The sequence below is a fragment of the Phascolarctos cinereus genome, unplaced genomic scaffold (genome assembly GCF_003287225.1).
Source record: "Phascolarctos cinereus isolate Bilbo 61053 unplaced genomic scaffold, phaCin_HiC Scaffold_2;HRSCAF=192, whole genome shotgun sequence".
NCBI classification, from domain to species: domain Eukaryota; kingdom Metazoa; phylum Chordata; class Mammalia; order Diprotodontia; family Phascolarctidae; genus Phascolarctos; species Phascolarctos cinereus.
In genome coordinates this window covers 271,730,569-271,750,178 of record NW_027555625.1, presented here as the reverse complement: position 1 = coordinate 271,750,178, position 19,610 = coordinate 271,730,569, and the positions used below count along the sequence as shown (strand labels likewise).

Here is a 19,610-nt window from a genome sequence, read left to right as displayed (position 1 = left end):
TCTATGGCATCAAATGAAAAGGACACCAAGAGGAAGCTGAGCTCTGAGTAGTAACTAATAATAATAATAATAATAATAATAATAATAATAATAATAATAATAATAATAATTGTAATAACCAATCCTGATCATGGAGGTCTGATAATGAAGCACATCATCCTTGACACAGAGGTGGGGGAGCGTGGAGGCAGAAGGGTGCATACATTGTCAGATGGAGACACTGTATCCATTGGTTTTGTTTAACTTGTTTCTCTTTTTTTAGAAGAGAAGGTTCAGTGCTGGGAGTGGGGCAATACATCCAGAAAGAGTACCATGAAAAAACCAAAATAACCACATTGCACCTAATTTTTTTTTTTAAAGAAAAAATCTTGGAGTCTAAAGACTTGAATTCTAGTCCCAGCTTCGCTATGGCTCATTTTATGACTTTTATCAAGTTATTCATACGAGTCAGATAGGACTCTGTCTCTGATATTCTATGTACTAAAGTCAGTCCCAGCTCAGACCATCGCTCTGCTTGAACACAAACTTCCATGGTCTATGATCAAAGGGTATTTTCCATGTGAATAATCTAAGATTTCTTTCAGTTCTAACATTCTATGTTCTAGGACTCCTTCCCACTCAGAAAATCTATGATAAAGGCTTTAGGATGATGATAGAATCCTAAACCAAAGCCCAGAAATCATTCATCCATCCATCCATCCATCATTCTATCCATTTCATCCATTCAGTTTCTTTGTTTTTGTCTTTTAGTTATCTATGATTTTTGGATTGTCTCCAGAATGGTGTAGTGGAAAGAGTATTGGGTGGGAGTCAGGAGACCTAAGTTTGAATCCTGCCTCTTAAAGCCTTAGTTTTCTCTTCTTTAAATTGAGGATGTTATCTATAGTAGGGATCTATAGGACTCACCTCACAAATCTGTTAAGGAAAGCATTTTGCAAACCCTAAGCCACTCTAAAAATGTCTTTTTAATTATCATTCCCTTCCCTTCACTTAGATATACGAGAATTATCTGTAACTTTGCCCATTTTGGGGTCTTCACACTGACACTTGCAGGTTTCTCAGTATATATGTATTGACTTTGTAGCCTTCCTGGGACACAGGGAAGAGATCCCATTTCCTTCCTTTCAGTAAGGGAAGCTATGGACCAGAAAGCCCTTGCTGAACTTGCTTCAGGTCACACAGTTCAGAATTTGAGTCGGCCTAGGGGTCTTAGTGGAGCTCTCCAAACTGTCCTCACCATGGCACTGATCACTCTGGTGACATAGATGGGGTCGTTTCGTTGGGATACATCAGTGACTGGGTCTTCCTGGTGGCTGGGGCTCCGGTCCAGTATAGAGAGGCAGATGTTCAGAATGTCCTCTTCAAACTGTGGTCCAGAAAAGCCAAGCTCAGTATGGTCTCTGATTAGACTGTTAAAGGCCCCCAAATTACCATAACCAATTGGTATCACTAACATAAGAACCACAGGGCTTGGCCTGGAACCCTGTGCAATAAATAGCCCCTCCTTTTGTGGGGAGAAAGTGAACTCTGTATCTGCTGAATTCTTAAGCCCCTCCTAGGCATGTCACACACAGGCAGTCCCAAGCCTCAGAAACACCCAGTGTCAAACAGAGGCAAACTGGAAATCTTTGTTGCTCTTTTTTTTTAAAAAGGGACTGTCTGACCTGGGGGGGAGGAAGCAGAGAATAGGGACATTTGACCTCTTTCCTCCCCCCTCCCAGAGCTCCACAGTGACCGCTCCCCTGGAGACCTGCCCGTAGTTCCAGCCCTGGGCTCGGATGTGTTTCTCCACTCCTCGGAAGATGATTCCATTGTCGTTCAGCACATACTCCTGCCGTTCCTCCTCTTCAGCCAGGTAGACATCATCCTCTGGAAAGCAGTCACCAGGATGGGTAGTCCTCCAGGGACTGAGATGGGGCTGGAGACTCTGCCCTTAATATGCTGGGGGGATGATTCTGTATATCATTGGGGGATGCTCCCAGAGGGCATGAGGCACCTGGGAATCTGGTGACGGAAACTGCCCTGTTGGCCCTGGGATGGGGAAGGGGGAGGAGGGAAGAAAGGGTGTGGGGCTCTGAACTTTGCCTTTTGGGAATGGGTCTAGCCAGTTGGTCTCATATAGAACTGAAGCGGGGGGGACAACTGGTGCTAGGTGGAGGACTGATCTAACAGTACAGGGCTTACCTGAGCACCAAGGATTGAAGAGGAGAATAAAGTGGCCCAATTTCTTATTGTTGTGTTTGGCCCGGGAGGAGACCCTCCCACTCAGCTTGTAATGACCAATGACAGCATCCGGAGGACTGGAGATGGTGACCGTCAAAGAATTCTCGTCCCTGGTCTCCTGCATGGCTCTCCAAGTACCCTTGCGCTTGGACTCTGATGCTTCAAATACACATTTAGTCTGGAGGGCTTCAGAGGCCTGGGGTCCTAACAAAAGAGTTGACTGTGAAACTTAGCTCTGAAAGCCAAAGAGGATGAGAAAGGGAGAGAAATGCTGTCTGCTGTCTACCTAGACACCAGACCTCCTACCTCAGAGGGGCAGCTAGGTGGCTCAGGGGATACAGTGTCACACCTGGAGTCAGGAAACCTGAGTTCAAATGTGACTTCCTCCACTTACTAGCTGTATGACCCTGGGCAAGTCACTTAACCCTGGTTGTCTCAGTTTCCTCATCTGTAAAATGAGCTGGAGAAGAAAATGGCAAACCACTCCAGTATCTTTGCCAAGAAAACATGAAGAGTCAGACACCACTGAAAAACAACAATAACAGTCTAGGTAGGAAAGTTAGGCACATTGTGCAGGGCTTGACTTCAGAGGTTCACAATGAATCCCAGGGTCACTGCAGAATCTAGAATCCTCAGGGCTGGAGGAAGTTTCTGGAGATGTCTCCTCCTCCAGCCAAACTGTTCCTGAGGCAGAAGGGTGTAATGAAAAGACTGCTGGATTTGGAGCAGGATTCACTTTTAAATCCTGGCTTTGCCATTTTCTCTAGTGACCCTGGGCAAATCACTGATTTTCTCTCTGAGCCTCAGCGTCCTCAATTAGGAAATGAAAGGCATGGACTAGAAGACTAGAATTCTAGATCTGTGCTTTTAGATGGAAGTTGTATACTCCCTTAATAGAAGCCCTGAGTGTTGGAGCTGAAAGGACTTTTGGGGTCAGTGCCCTGGGAGGAGCACACAATTCAACTGAACAAACATTTATTCAGCAGTTCCTGTGTACAAGACACTGAACTAGTGGGAAGGGGAGGCCGCTAAATGTGGAAATGTTCCTGTTCTGAAGAAGCTTCCATTCTCAGGGTTGAGGTTGAAACATGGGAGGTGGGAGGTGGTGGTGAGGGAGAGGGAGAGTACAACATGTAAACAGCTAATCATAATACAAGGTAAATTATCAAGGGGGAGAGCTCTAACTCAGAAGATCCAGGAAGGCTTCCTGGAGGAGATGGGACCATCACAGAAGAGAAGGGTTGTGGTGACCAGGTGGGAATGCATTGGATTTGGGGTCAGATGATAAGGGTTAGAATCTCAGCTCTGCTGTGTACTTCCCTGTCTCAACCTGGGCAAGTTATCTTTCTTTTTATTGGGCCTTAGAGCTCACATATGAAAAATTAGAGGGTTGGCCTAAGTATCCAACTCTAAATCACTGAGTCCAACACTCTGATTTTACAGAGGTGGAAACTAAGAACCAGGGGGAAGTGACTCTTCCAAGGTCATGCGATATGAGTTAGCCAGAACTAGCATTTGACCCAGGTCTCCTGTTTCTTTAGTTTAGTGGTCTTTCTATTATACCATACTCTATAACTATGAAACATACACCAAATCCTGGCTAGTCCTTGAAAAGGTGTACCCTGGGTCACAAGTGGTCCTAACTGAGAGACTGTGGATGGTTCCTTATGAGCCGTCCCAGTAGCTGCTTCAAAAGCTAAAGCAATCATGCAGTCTTAGGCAGCACAAATTGACATCCAGGGAGGTCTTAGATGTTTGCTGGTTTTGCCCAGGTCAGGTCCCATCTGGAAGTCAGATTTTAGATGACCAACATTGACAAAATGATCACATCCAGAGGATATGGATGTGGGAGGATGTAGGTTAGAGGAGTTGAAACTGTAGCAAATGAGAATCTTTTGAAAACTGGAAATGTTTAGCTTGAAAGACGGAGAGAGAGAGAGACAGACAGACAGAGACAGAGAGACAGAGATAGACAGAGAGAGAGTAGAAAGAGAGAGAAAGATGGAGGGAGAGAGAAAGAGAAAGAGAAATGGAGGGAGGGAGGATGAAGAGAAAGAGGGAGGAAGAGAGATGGAGAGAGAGAGGGAGGAAGGAAGAGGGGGGGTACAGAGAGAGGGAGAGGGAGAGAGAGAGAGAGAGAGAGAGAGAGAGAGAGAGAGAGAGAGAGAGAGAGAGAGAATGTAGCAGAAACATGGTAGCTGTCTTCAAGCATCTGAAGGATTGTAATGGGAGAAGAGGGAGCAAACTCTGCATGTGGATCCAGAGGGTGCTAGTTCGAGGGGTGAGGGGTAGGATATAATTTTGGCCCAAAAGACTGAGAAGTACTAATCCTTCCAGGCCTGAGATCTGAGATGTATGAAACCAGCATCCCAGGATCATACAGCCGAGAGCTCAGAAGTCTCCATTGGACCCACACCTGAACAAGAGCATACCCAAGTGGGAAGTCCGATGTTGCTTGAAGACCTCACGTGAAGGGGACCCCAAGGCATCCCATAGTAGGTGTTATATAAATGCTTATTCCCTTCTCTTCCCCTTTCCATGACAATTTTGTATAGTTTTACAGATCGGGTAGTTTTTCCTTATGTCAAGCCTTAATTCGCTTCTTGTATCTCCCATTTATTTCTCCTAGTTCTGTCCTTTGGGACTAAGAAGAACAAGAACAAGTCTCACTCTTCTTCTGTCTGACAGCCTTCAGATCCTGGAAGACAATTAACATGCCCCCCCCCCCTTAAATCTTTACTTCTCTAGGCTAAAGATCTGTAGCTACTTCAGCTGATCCTCCAGTATAAAATCAAGGCTCTTCACCATCCTGGTTGCTCTCCCACGGACACTAGTATGGATGCTAGGGAGGAGGGGAAGGGAACAAGCATTTTTGAGTGCTTACTATGTTCCAGGCACTGTGTTAATAATTGTACCAATATTATATCATTTGATCCTCAAAACCACTCTGGGAGGTAGGTGCTATTATGATCCCTCTATAACACAATAATATAATATAATAACAGTAGGGAAAACTAAGAGAGACAGAGGTTAAGTGACTTGCCTAGGCTGGATTTGAACTCAGGTCTTCCTGATTCCAGACCCAGTGCTCTATCCACAGCACCACTTGCTTCACTGTCCAGTTTATCAGTATCCTTCCTAAAATGTAATATCCACAACTGAACACAATACTTTGGATGCGGTGGGTCTGAACCGGACAAAGAACAGTAGAACTATAGTCTCCTTAGTCCTAGACATTATATCTCAAGACTCAGCCTAAACTTGCAGTTAGCCTGTCATGTCATATACTTAAGAGGCCACTAGGTGGGGCAGTGAGGACACGCTGCACTTTGAGTCAGGCAGACCTAAGTTCAAATTTCTCCTCACACATACTTATTAGCTGTGTAACCCTGGGCAGCCTCGTACCGTTCTCAGCCTCAGTATTCTTTTCTGTAAAAAGGGAACAATAATAGCATCTACCTCTCAGAGTTGTGCTGAGGATCAAATGAAATAGCTTGTAAGCACCTTGCAAATTGCAAAAGGCTATATAAATGTTAGCTATTACATTGCACTGTTGACCCCTTTTAAGGTGGTAGCTCACAAACTCCACCCCAAAGGTCTTTTTCAGAAAAATTTCTGCTTATTTCTTACTACATATATGTGAAATTGGGTTTTTGAATCCAAGTGCAAGATTTTAAATTTACCCCTATTGAATTTCATCTCATTAGGTATAGGACCAAGTTCTAGCCTGTCAAGAATCCCATTGTTCAATATATCAGCTCTCCTTTCAAGTTTTTGTATCATCTGCAAATTTTATAAGCCTGCTATTTCTTCAGAGGTGTGCTAGAACCCCCTCTAAGGGGCTTCTGAGAGCCCATTGTTAAATTTTCAAGTGTCAGCATTTACACCTCAGAAATCACTACATATCAGGGCTTAGTTTGTTGTTTTGTTGATTGTCTAGACTTCAGAAAGTATTAGTAATGCAGATTAAACTTAAAAATGTGTGTGCAGACTTTAGAATTCTCCCCCCTTGTTAAATATTTGCCAGCACACTCCTGCATTGCTTGAGCTCAGCAGAAGTGCAGTAGAAGGCTCAGGGAATGAAATTGTCATCAGACTGGAAGCCTGGGGGCAGTAGGATAATAATAATTGACGATGATGATGATAGCAACTGTCATTTATAAAAAGTTAGGTTTGCACATTGCTCTACGTTCATCATCTCCTTTGAACCTGACAAAACCCTTGCATCTACTCCTTCTTCCAAGTCACTGACAAAAATGGTAAACAGGTCAGGGTCAAGCACAGATCCCTTAGGCATGCCATTGGAGACTTTCTTTCGAGTTGACATTGAACCATTAATAACCATTCTTTGTGTCTGACCATTTTACTGGTTCCAAATCCACCTAACTGTACTATAGTCTAGCTCACATTTCTCCATTCCCCACAAGAACAGCATGAGAAACTTTGTCAAAATGCTTTGCTAAAATCTAGCTGAACGCTAGCTGTAGCATTACTCTGCCCTCCCAGTTTATTAACTCAAGTGAAAAGAGCTGAGTCTGGCATGACTTCTTGAGGAACCCAAGGTGGTTCTTTGTGGTGGTCATCACTTTCTTTTCCAGTTGTTCCCCACTCAGCCCCTTTAACAATCTGGCTCTGAATTTTGCCACAAACTGAAGTCAAGCTCATGGGCCCCTTAGTTTGCAAACTTCCTTCTCTTCCCTTGCTTGACAACCAGGGCAGCATGTGTGCCCTTCTCTGATTCTGGGGTGCTCTCAATGACTTTTCAGAGATCACTGAGAGTGGTTCCAAAAACCCATCTGCCGCTGGATGGACGTCATCTGGGCCAAAGTGGCTTAAACTCATCAAGGGCAGATAGGGACTCTGGTTGTCACCTGACTAATCTTGGGCATCAGCTCTCTATTAGCTAGTTTTTTCTTCTGTCCTTTCTATTCTAAAAATCATTCTCCGTGACAGAGGAGACAGAAGCAAAGTAAGAAATGAAGTTTTTCTTTTGCTCCATCTTTAGTTATTATTCCATCTTGAAGCCTTCTCTTTTCCCCAATATAGCTAAAAAGGAAAAAACAAAACAAAAACAAAAAACCCAACAGTAGCAACAAGTCTTGTGATCCTTAAATTTCCTTGATAGCTTTAGCTTATACCAAGCTTTATCACATCTAGGATTCTAAGATTCTCTCATATTCTATGATTTTAGAGTTAAATGTTCTTGGATTCTGATTCTAAGATTTGAGGGTTTTAGTATTCTGCATTCTAGGGATAGGGAGACAATGAGGTTTTGTCATGGCCAAAATATAATGCAAAAGTGTTGTTGCTTTTATTGTTTTTTAAATGACTGGAAGATAATAGAATTCTATTGCATTCTATATTCCATAGAATTCTAGAGTTAGAAGGGATTCTAAAAGCCATCTAGTCTAGCTCCCTTATTTTAAATGAGAGGAAAGAGGGTGGATGAATGACTTGCCTAAGGTCACACAGGTAGTGACAACTAGGATTTGAACCCAGGTTCTCTGACTCTAAAGCCCATGCTCTTTCTTTCTGTTATTATTATTTTTTTTGGCTAAGCAATGGGGTTAAGTGACTTGCCCAGGATGACACTAGTGTCAAGTGTCTAAGGCCAGATTTGAACTCAGGTCCTCCTGATTCCAGGGCCGGTGTTCTATCCACTGTGCCACCTACCTACCCTTGAGCCCATACTCTTTCCATTGTACCATGCAGAATGAAAGCAGAAATATGGATCAAGGGTTGGGCTGTTGATGGAAGAGATCAATGGCTTTGTCTTCTTTGCTTAACTTTCATTCTTGTTCAACATGCCGATTGTGGAGTATTTTGGGAACTCTAGACTCAGTTTTCTTCTATGATCATTTTTGTTGTTGTTGAAGAGTCTTTTAAATTGGTTTTGGGTACAGAGTTGCCCCATAGGAATTAAAGGAATTTTCTAACTCTGAGTCAGATTGTTGTCTGGGATCATGCACTTTGAATCAGCACTAGGCATAGATAGTCAAAAGACAGACTTAGCCAGGGGGACTTCTGGCTGGCTTTTGTTAACTGCCTTTAGCTAAGTGTAAGGGCTTGTAATCCCTACTATGGATTAAAAGAATTATCAGTTTTCTTTTGTCAGGGAAAGGCTTTCTGGGCACAATATTTTAGCAGATGGGAGCAGATAGCCCAACCAGTAAAAGGCCCTAAAAAGCTTAGCCCCAGAAGATAGTGGCAGAAAGACCACAGAGACATCCAGAAGAAACAGTGGAAATAATGAGACGCCCAGAAGAGATGATATGCCCGGCAGAGAGCAGAGATATGATATCCAGCAGAGCAGTGCAATGATATTTGTAGAGAGCCATTGATAAATGTTCATAGTGGAGTTTCTCCATCCATAAATGTCTCTGGCCACATATGTTCTCTCCATATATGTGCCCTCCATACGTGTTTCTTGGTCACAAATCTGCATTTCCATCTTTTTCCTTTGTTGGTATGGTAACCTGTTGGAGAATATACCCCATCTATACCTGGGGGAATCTATTCTTGTCGCTTTGTTTTCCATGCTATTCCACTGAAAGTCTTTTGTTTTGAATTAAGGTGTCTTTTAAATATTAACGCATCACTGAAGACTTAGGTGTTAAGTCTACCCACATCCTAGGGCCCTCTTGTAAGAGGATTCTCAGAGGTCACTTTTGAGTTCAGTGTTATATTCAGGATTCTGTGTAAACCTCTATGATACTGGGATAAAATGTTCCAAAGTTCCATTACTTTGTGATTCAACCAGAGAAAAAAGTCAGTAATGGGGTCAAAAGCACATTCAAGGAGACCTTTAGTGTGTGAGAGGAGAAGATGAGGAGAGAATACCTGTTTCCACGGTGAATATCAGAGTCTCCTCACTCTCCAGGGCCCTGCTAAACCTGAAGCTGAGGGTGAACCTCTGGCCCCTCCTCACCACCATCTCAGAGCCTGGGTACTCTTCAGTGTGGTGAGCACGCGTGTTTTTCTCTTGGTGCCAGTCCACTTCTGTTATTCTGATTGCTGGGAGGTCCAAATGCAGGGGAGGAAAGAAGGGGAAGGTGAGGAAAGAAATGAATCTAAACCTTTAAGAAAATCCCCTCCCCTTTTTCCCTCATCACTTACTGTCTCCTGTTTAATAAGTTGTAGTAGGTACAGAGGAGACTTGGAAAGGACCACTTTCATCTTTTCATATTCAAAAGCCTGTATTGACTTCCCACTGTCTTCAGCATAGACTCTAAGCCCCTTAGCCTGATATTTGAGGCTCTCCCCAGTGTGTCCCCAAGCTCATCTTCCCAGTCTTATCTCAATGAATCCTGTGCTTCAGCCAGACCACTCTTCTCATTCTCCCCCAAACCTTGTACTTTTTTGCCTCAGTAGCTTATGCTGCTATCTTCCTACCACTATCTCCGCTCCTAAGCTGATGAAAAAGCTTAGCCAGGGTGTAATGCAAAGAAGACTGGTCTCATTTCTGGTATTTACTAGCTTTGTGACCATAAGAAAAATCAATTGACTGCCCTGAGCCTCAGTTTTTCCTCATCTGTAAAATGGGGATAATAATCCTTGCATCTATGGCCTGTCTTACAGTGTTGTAAAAACAGAGCTTTAGAAACCACAAGGTGTTATAGAAATGTGAATTTGCTATTGACATTTTTGTTATTATTATCATAATCTTTCAAGTACCTCCTCCTCTTCTGTCTTTGACCTCCCTAGCCCACTGTGATCTCTTCATCCTCTGAGCTCCTGACTCCTCAGGTGAGGTAGGGGGATGCTGAGAGTAGGACAAATCACACACTGTGCAACTCCTTTCCACATCTGTTCCCATACTCACAAAACTTGTATCCTGAGGAACTCTGGCTATAATGGAGGCCCAGGGCCATCATCATCAGAAAAAAAGGTCTAACTGGACTCCCAGAGTGGTAGGTGAGAGTAGGGTGGTCCAGGCCTTCAGTATGAACAAGGAGAATGGGAGAGGTCTTTGAGTGGCTACCTGAGCCTCAGAGGTAGCTCCTTGCTTGTGAGTTGCCTTCCTGAGTCATGCTCCCGTGAGACCCTCCCACTCAGAAGCTCAGGCTGATGACCTTGGGCGCTCTACTATAGCTCCTACCATATTGGTCTATACATGGTATAGTTTTTTCCCCAAATCTATCTTGTATAAAGCCTTTGTGGTGGTTGTTGTTCCAGGTCTAATGGTCTGTGTTCTATGTTCTAAGGTCCCTACTAACTTGAATGTTTATAACATGTGTTCTAGCATCCCTTCCAGGTCTGACAATGATGATGATGATGATGACAATAACAACAATAACAGTTTTCCACCAAGTCTGTCTTGTATAAAGCCTACATGTAACCTATTAAGAATCTTTTCTTTTTTTTCAGTATCAACATTTTTTCCTTCTTCAGGAGATCCTGATTTGAGGAGTGTGGCCCATGTCCTATAATTGAAATAATGTCATATTCAGTATGTGTCTCACTCTTTGGGCTCTTTACTGTTAGGCTCCACTCTGGTTTTCTGTGTGTACACCTTCCCCAGCTGGGCTGTGAGCTCCTTGAGGGCAGGGGACCAGGTCTCTTCTTTTTCTCTCCGGAGTAGGAGCTCAGTAATGCCTTACTGATATGGTATTCAATCTGCATTCTTAGGTCCCTCCCCTTCAGCTCTAGAGGTCTGTGTTCTATGTGCTAAGGTCCTTTCTAGTTCTGGCAGTCTATATTCTAATGTTCCTTTCATTTTTGATAGCTTGTGTTCTATGTTCTAGGGTCACTTCTAGCTCTCGTAATTTATAACATATATTCTAACATCCTTCTAGGTCCAATAGTCTGTATTCTACATTCTAAGGTCTCTTCCAGCTCTGGCGGTTTATATTGTATATTTTAAAACCTTTCCAGGTCTGATAATCTGTGTTTTATGTTCCAAAGTTCTTCCCCACCTTTGACAAACTCTGTTTTTTTGTTTTTCCAGTTTTTGAGTTCTGTAATTTTATGAAACTAAATATCAATGTTCCCTAAAGCCATCCCCTTGCCTTTGACAAACTCCAGTTTCCAGGTACTTTGCCCGGTCCTGGGGCCATGAAACAATCTCTGACACCAGTTTCTCTCATTTATGAATCACTCCTGGAGGGTAATTGGCCTGGAAGGTTAGTTGTAGGGCACTTACAATAGGCTGTGTGCTCCCCTGATCCCCAGTGGCACAGCTCCTGCTCTCTGTCATCCTTCTGCCTTCAGGCTAGTCTGCCCACTCATTCAGCTTAGATTGATAGGGTCAGGGGAGGAGAGGACCAAGGGGAAGGATGAGAGGTGGCAGGAAGGAGAGAGAACGAACATTTGCTTTTCTCCTGACCTCCAGTCTGTTGCCTTCCATCCATCCTGGACAAAGCTGCTGAGCTAAACTTCAAAATGGTCAGCTCTAATCAGGTCACCCTCTTCCCTTTTCATACACACACATACACACACACACACACATAGAGTGAATGGCTCCCCTTGAGTCAATCCACTAGGTCAACTAGTACCTACCGTGTGCCGGGGATTGTGCTAATTAAAACACACTTACTCATAGGATAACGTGCAGACTCCTACTCTTGTCCTTTTCAAGCCCTCCACAGTCTGACCCCAACATACTTATCTACCTTTATCCCCCTTTCTTCCTTAGTAGACATGCAATGATCTGGCTCATCACAGCTCCTGTGTGCTTGACTCCAGAGGGAAGAACTAGGAGGGTATGTACTATTTTCTCCTCTTCTGTGCGAAATTTCACTCATGCCTTTCCGTCCACCAGAAATGCCCCCCGCCGTGCCCCATGCCCAATATTGACATACCCGTTGACATCCTACTCCTCATTTAAGACCACTCTAATGCAATCTCCTCCAGAAAACCTTTTCCTTCCTCCCAGATGGAAGTGATCCTTCCTGCCTTTGATCCCCAACCCCACTCCTGCTACAGTATTATTTCTCTAACCCTCCACAAACACTTAGCACATCCTGCCTCATACTGTAGTTTGTGTGTCTTATTCTTCCCCACTCCCCTTCATCAATCACTATGCAATTCATTAGGACCTCATTCAAGTCTTAGGCTGTGTCTCATTTGTGTCCCCTCCCCCAGTGCTAATCCCCAGCGCTTCCACCACACGCCCCCCCCCCATGTGACAGTCTTGGGCCCCTGCTCCTAGTCAATTTCAGCAAGTGTTTTTTGAGTTTCACTATTGTGAGTCTCTGGGTGGATGGTCTACCTCTTTCTGCCGCTTCCTGGCCACTTGGAACATAGTTGTAGGATCTGAGACCCAAAAGGGTCCTCAGAGGCTATCTATCTAGTTCAATCTTCTCATTTTACAGATGACAAAACCAAGACTCAGGGATTTGCCCAAGGTCACACAGGTGGCAAAGGTCAAAGGCAAGATTTGACTCCAGAACCAGGGCTCTTTCCATGGTGTTATGATGCCTCCCCTGTGGTATTGGGAATTTTTATCTGGAGAAAAGAAGCCTGAGTGAGTGGAGGAGAACAAGTATGGAAGAGAGATGTGACTTGTTCTGCATGATGCCAGAGGGAAGAACTTGGAATAATTAACTCATCATTGAACAAAAATTGGTTAAACGCCTTCTTTGTGCCCAGTAGCACTGTGGTATAGTGGATAAAGAGCTGGTTTTCATGTCAGGAAGAGCTGGGTTCAAATTTTACCTTTCATCTATGTTTGCTGTGGACCCTGGGCAAGTCACTTAACTTTTCAATGCCATGGAGAATTCTCTAAGATAGGGATTCTCAACCTTTTTTATGTCATGGACCCCTTTGGCAACTTGGCTAAGCTAGAATAATGTCTTTAAGTGCATAAAATAAAATATATAGGATTATGAAAGAAACCAATCATGTTGAAGCATATGTATATAATGTATAATGTATAATATATATTTTAAAAGCAAGTTCATGAACGCTAGGTTAAGAAGCTGGCGTATGACTATATAGAAGATGTGGATCTTCTATGTAGGGTGTCCCCAAAATCTTAGCATGGATTAAAGCTACATAGGGATTTGAATCTAAGTCTTCCAACTCTATGTACAATGTTCCTTCCAGTCACTGAGCCATGCTTCCAAAGCTGCGTGCATCATGATCTCTGATTTCTCCTCAGTGATTTATAGACACCTCTATGTTTCACCTGGCATTCTGGTTACAGTGTAACCTTTGCCCTGTGACTGCACTGTGATTTAAAACTACACTAAGACTTTTGGGACACCCTGTATGCATTCCTTGTCATGGAGCTCCATATACAGATGAGATCATAAGTCCAGAGCTCCTCCCCCTCTCAAAAAAGAACATGGAAAGCACTGTGCTAAGAATACAAAGACAAAATGAACAACAGCCTCTCTCTTTGGGGGGGCTTGTAAAGAGGCAGATCTATGCCAAATATGATGAAGAGCTTCAGATCAAAGCCATTAAAACTGGGATAAGCTGCTTTAGGAGATAATGGGTTCTCTAGTCAGTCAATCAATGAGCATTTATTGAGCTCCTACTATGTGCTAAGCACTGGGGATACAAAGAAAGGCAAACAGCAGCCCCTGACCTCCCTGACCTGGGCTGGGGTGAGGTCATTCCTTATCTCCTCTGCCCTAGCAGCAGAGCTGGATTCCCTGGGCAATTTGGCCCCATCCGGATCTCAGAGAATAAAGATCATGCCTTTAGCAAACAGATATTTTCAGGCTACCTAACTTTAGGCCTTTCAAGTTTCCAAAGTCCTTTGATCCTTGTAACCTTTCCCTAGTAACCTGCCTATATAGGCAGGGATTTCGATTCCACATATGTGGAAGCTGAGGATCAAAGACAGTGAGACCTGGAGAAAAGCATGTAGTGGTTGGGCCAGATGATTTCTAGGGTTCCTAAGCTTCTTAGTGCTGTGCCTAAGGTTACACGGCTGAAGGTGTCAGAGCTGGAAGAAGAAGCCAGGACTTGTAGTCCTCTGGCATCTTCACTGTGCCCCAGGGTCTCTGGTGGAATGTGTTGTTTATCTCCTTCGCAGAACTCTCAGCATCTCTACCCTGTCTTGGGCCTCTTTCTGCTACAGCTATCTGTAGAACTATCTTACTGGAAGTGAGTCATCAGGCAGGAGGTGAAGTTAATGGGCAATAATTACCTGAGCCCTTGGACTAGGTCCAGACAGAATGCCAGCTCTGGGGTGGGGGTGGTTGTGAATCATAGACTCTCTTTTTAAAGCCAGAAGGAACCTGAGAAGGCTTCTACTCCAACCTTCTTGTAATGCATTAATTGCCACTATATTATCTCCAATATCTGATTGTCTGCTTTTTGCTTAAACACCTTCAGTGATGGGAAGCTTGTTACCTTACAAGACCCATTCCATTTTTGAATAGCTGTTATTATTAAGAAGTTTTTCCTTATATTGAATCAAAATATGCCTCCCTACTGTAACTCCCCTTCCCCACCTCCTCCAGGAATTGCTTCTGGTTTTCTACTCTGCAGCTACTCAAAACAAACCTAATTTCTCTTCCCTGTGATAACCCTGTTGCCATGGTCTCCACTAAGCCTTCTCGCTGCTAAACTCATATCCTGTAACAAGGTTGAATTCCCCTGCCATCCCAGTTACCCTTCTCTGAATACTACCCTTTGTTTGATGATCAGCTTTAGAGGCAGGGGACATTGCCAAGTCTTGCTTCACGTAACCTTAGGCACAGCTTAGGAACCCTAGAAATCATCTAGTCCAACCTCTTCATTTTACAGAATAGGAAACTGAGGCCCGCAGAGGGGAAACAATTGTCCTCAGACCACAAAGCAAGTGAGTGGTGGGTCCTAGGTAAGCCCCATCCATCTGACTTCAATCCTGTGCTTCTTCTACCACATCTTGCTTTACACTGCTAAAGTGTTTGTATTGAAGAGATGGGCCTTTGTTATGGGAAGCTTGGGATTAGTAAAGAATTTTGCAATTTCCTGAAAGCAATGCATTCTGCTATTCTCTTTCTTTTCAACTCTGTGTCCAGCTCACTGTCCAGCTATATTGGCTTTCCTAGACCGACAAGGTCTATAGGGTGTCTCTTCAGATGCGTGGCTAATAGACATTCTTCATTTGTTTGGTCTTTCCTGTGCGGATGGGCACATCAAATTCCTTAAGCAGATGTTCTTAACCAAGGGTCCATGAAATTGGTTTAGAAAATGTTTTGTTAACTGTATTTCAACACACTTGGTTTTCTTAGTAATCCAATTTATTTTATTTTATGTGTTTAAAAACATTATTCTGAGAAGGGATCCAGAGGCTTCACCAGACTGCCAAAGGAGTACATGACACACAAAATAGGTTAAGAGCCCCTGCCCCAGGGTGGTTATAGATCTTTTCCAGGAGACTCTGCAATGTCTTGGGGCTTGATGCTATCGATGAAATATCATCTACAAAGGGCAGCTAAGTGGCGCAGTGGATAGAGCACCAGCCCTGAAGTCAGGAGGACCTGAGTTCAAATCCAGTCTCAGACCAAACACTTGACACTTACTAGCTGTGTAATCCTGGGCAAGTCAATTAACCCCAATTGCCTTAAAAAAATACAAAACAGAAATATCTACAAACAGGAGAATCTGGAGGACCTCACAATCCACAGGTAATCCCTCCTGCTCCTAGATTCCACCCTGGATTCAGTACCTTTTTGGGAAGCAAACATCTTCCCATTTTATTCCTCCCCTATTTATTATCAGAATGTCATTACATAGAGTCATTTCTGTTGTTATATCTTTCAAGGAATACTGCATGACCTTGACATGAAGGAGAGACTTGTTGATGTAAAAGCCTAGAGGCATCATTTTTATTCTGCAAGGTTAAGTCCTCCCAGTGGCATATTGTATTCTTGACATCTTTCAGTCAGTTGTGAGATAATAAAGATGTGGTCTACTGTTGAATATCACGACCATTTTCTGTATTTGCCCCACCAGTACCCTTATTGAGGATGCCTTCAGTTTGTCTAGAGATGACCCTCATCAAGATCCTGTACAGATGGGAGAACAGTAATATAGGCCACTAGTTACTGATATTCTGTCATGTTTTTTTTTTTGCATCAACAAAGTCTGAGATTTTTCTACATCTTTGATCTCTTCCCATCTTTTAGATATTTTGTACATAGGTCCCTATGATAATTGTAATCTTTATGTTGTTTGATATTATAGTTGTAATGATAGAATTCCAGTATGGAGTCACTTAGTCTAAGTGGTCCTAATGCCCATAGAGCATATAGGCAAAGACAGACAAAGGTTATATTTTTCCCACTGTTCTGACTTTTGCTAACCTTGTGTCAGGCACTTAATGCTCTCAGTTCTGATTGGACAAAACTCCTGATGGAGTGCAGAAGTCTCCAAGTCATTCTCCTCCTGCTGCCTTAGTTAACAAAGATCCTCTCCCAGCTTCTGGTCCCAATGAAGAAACTCTCCCTATCCAAGCCTCATCCAAGCCCAGTATCAATAAGTGACCCTGAGAACTTCTCTGCCACATCTGGTTCTGATTAGGAACACCCCCTCCCACATCCAGTGCCAATGACCTGTTCTCAGCCAAGCTCTTTTTTTTTTTTTGGTGAGGCAAATGGGGTTAAGTGACTTGCCCAGAGTCACACAGCTAGTGAGTTTTTATGTGTCTGAGGCCAGATTTGAATTCAGGTCCTCCTGACTCCAGAGCCGGTGCTCTGTCCGCTGCACCATGTAGCTGCCCCAACCAAGCTCATTTTTAAGGAATATAATTTCACTACCTGAATTTTAACTGTGAGCATGTTATTTCCCCAACATGTTTCCTCCCTCTTGTGCTTTCTTGCATCCATGCGGTAGAACTTCTATTATATTGCCTTATAGTGTGAGTGGATATGCTTTTTAGTAATAAAGCTCTTGTTTGTTCCAGCTTCCTGAGTACCAGGTTCCTATAAATTCTTGAACCCAGGTCTTTGCTTTGACCAGAGCTGTGAGGCAAATCAAACAGTCCCTCAATGCCCTCACGATTGTATCTCCTCCAACCCATCTCTATAAGTCCTTGATCCAATCTAATTTTCCCATCTTTATTGTTTTTAGTAACATTTCTACTTCAGAGACTGTGATGTTAGGATCCCGATCTACTAATTCTTGATGGGGAAAAGTATGTTGTAACTATTTTTGCAAACCTTTCTTCCTTCTCCTTTGCCTCCTTTTCCTTACACCTCCTCCTTCACTTTCCCTTCTTTCTCCTCCTCCTCCTCCTTCTTCTTCTTCCTACTCCTCCTTCTCCTCCTCCAATATTCTTTCTCTTTTCATCCTTGAATGCCCTTGGGATGACTTTGTTTAGATGGATATCTTGCTAAGCTTTCTTTAGATGAGTTTTACTTTAATAACACTAGCTTTTATTACATAGAATCATAGATTTAGAGCTGGAAGGGATCTCAGGGGCAGATGAAAAATTGAAGTACAAAGAAGTTAAACGGCTTGCCCAAGGTCACACTGTAAATGGCCCAGGTAGGATAGTACCTTATCCATTGCTCCACCCTGCTTCTCATTTATGTAGTGCATTAAGATTTTCAAGGCACTTTATGTACATTATCTCTGATGCTTACTTTTATTATTCCTATTTTATAGTTGAGGAGACCAGTGCACAGAGAGATTAAGTGGCTTGCCCAAAGTCACACAGCTAGTGTCTAAGGCAAGATTCAAACCAAAGTCTTCCTGATTCCAAGGTTCCCCCCCCTTTAACCATTACACAACCCTGCCACTTTGTAGTGCTAATGTCTCTGTCTCTCTGTCTCCTTTATCTTCCTAAAATTACTTGTAATGGAAGAAAGCAGTAGGGAAGTGTCCTCTCCTAGGCAGAGAGAATAAGTTTGTTGAAGAAAGTGTGTGTGTGTGTGTGTGTGTGTGTGTGTGTGTGTGGTGTGTGTGTGTGTGTGTTGGGGGAAGAGCTTATTTAAGAGTATGCAGATTCAGTGTCACTGCCTAGTTTGAGTGATTGTGGGTGTGGATGAACTCCCCTCAGTGACACTGACGGGTGTGTTTGTGTTTGGAGAAGAGTAGATCAAACAAACGTCAGCTTCTTGGACTCACCCACAATGCTGCTGCCCCCACCCCTCCAGTCCTTGCAGCTGAGTGGCCTCCTCCCAGCCCCTGAGACAACATCACTCTAGGTCCATAATCCTCCACAGGACTGTTTAGCACATTCCAATCTGTGTTTCCTTCTTCCTTCCTTTCCTAGGAGGGACAAGGAGAGTAAGGGGCTCTGCTGCAAAGACAGCTATGTCACAGTTCTGGGTGCAGACTCTCCAAAGAGTCCTGATGCCCTTCAGGAGACAAAGTGGTCCCCAATCCATCACAACATATGTCATGCTACATCTCCTTGCCCTCTCCAAGGTCCTGAAAAAGTCTATCATTCTCGGGAATGGTAGAAGGGGAGAAGAGATCTTTAGGAGATCTTTTCCACCTGAAGAAAAATGGGTTTCCAGGGTGAGTTAAGCTCCCTATGGCAGGAGGGGTAAACGTATACAATTTCAGGTCTAGAGAAGGTGTTTTCAGGACTGCAGGCCATCACTGGCTGGGCCAGAGGCCAATGGGATTGACTGCTCTTGGCCCCTTGGCATGGGTTCCTTGTCCCCTAGAGAAACCCAGATTTAGCAAAGAGTCTATTATAAAGGAGGGCACAGAAAAAGAACATAGCCCTTGATCTCAAGGGGCTTATAGTCAAATAGGGGAGAATATGATAAACAAGTATGATATCATACAAAGGAACGTAACTGGGGCAAAGAAGAGATCCAGACAATGTGCTCTGGGAAAATTTGTGGAGGAAAAGAACATTTTTTAACTGGGAGTGATCAGGGAAGGCTTCATGGAGGAGGTGGCATCTGATCTAGACCTTGCAGAAAGAAGAGGATTTGAAAAAGGTGTTGATAAGGATAGTGAATTCCAGGCATGGGAAGCAGCCTGCAGGAATACTTGGGAAGGTTTAGATCATACCTTTGTCTAAATTGGGCTTTCCTTGGCCTCTTCATGATTTCACTGTCTGTGCTCAGCATCTTTCCTCCCTTTCCTTCCTTTCCCCTATCTCTGTCTCCTTTATCTTCCTCCTCCATCCTCTGGCTGAGAAACCTTTGGTTCCAGAGGCCCTGAGGAGAGCCACCTCTGATTCCTTGACCTAAGCAGAGAGACTTTCTCCAAGGTGACTCTTCCTCTCCACATTTCTCAGGAAACTACAGTTTTCCTAGACTCAGCTGGTCCTTTCTAATTAAGTTCCTCAAAGAAATATGACAGAAAGAGAATCTCCCCAGGGGACATGGTGGGGGGGGGAGTTTCACTAGACTTCTTTTAGGGAGTCCCTCTCCTCTTCTCTGTCAGTGCAAATCCTATGCTGTCGTCAAGACTCAACTCAAACAAATCCTCCTTGAGAAAGCCAGCTCTTAAGGCTGTGTCTTCCCTCGGGTGTCTCATAG

The 19,610-nt window shown here is 43.6% G+C and overlaps 1 protein-coding gene across 1 annotated transcript in view; it reads right to left on the bottom strand.

Annotated features, from left to right (window-relative positions):
• The window catches only part of TGM6 (transglutaminase 6), a 63,610-nt gene that overhangs the window by 19,687 nt on the left and 24,313 nt on the right, over positions 1-19,610 (bottom strand). The window contains exons 2-5 of the mRNA XM_020965517.1: positions 9,064-9,293; positions 2,185-2,427; positions 1,751-1,869; positions 1,238-1,366 (exon numbers count right to left, since the gene is read on the bottom strand). Of these exons, the coding sequence (XP_020821176.1) occupies positions 1,238-1,366; positions 1,751-1,869; positions 2,185-2,427; positions 9,064-9,293 (721 nt within the window). The remainder of the gene's footprint in view (positions 1-1,237; positions 1,367-1,750; positions 1,870-2,184; positions 2,428-9,063; positions 9,294-19,610) is intronic.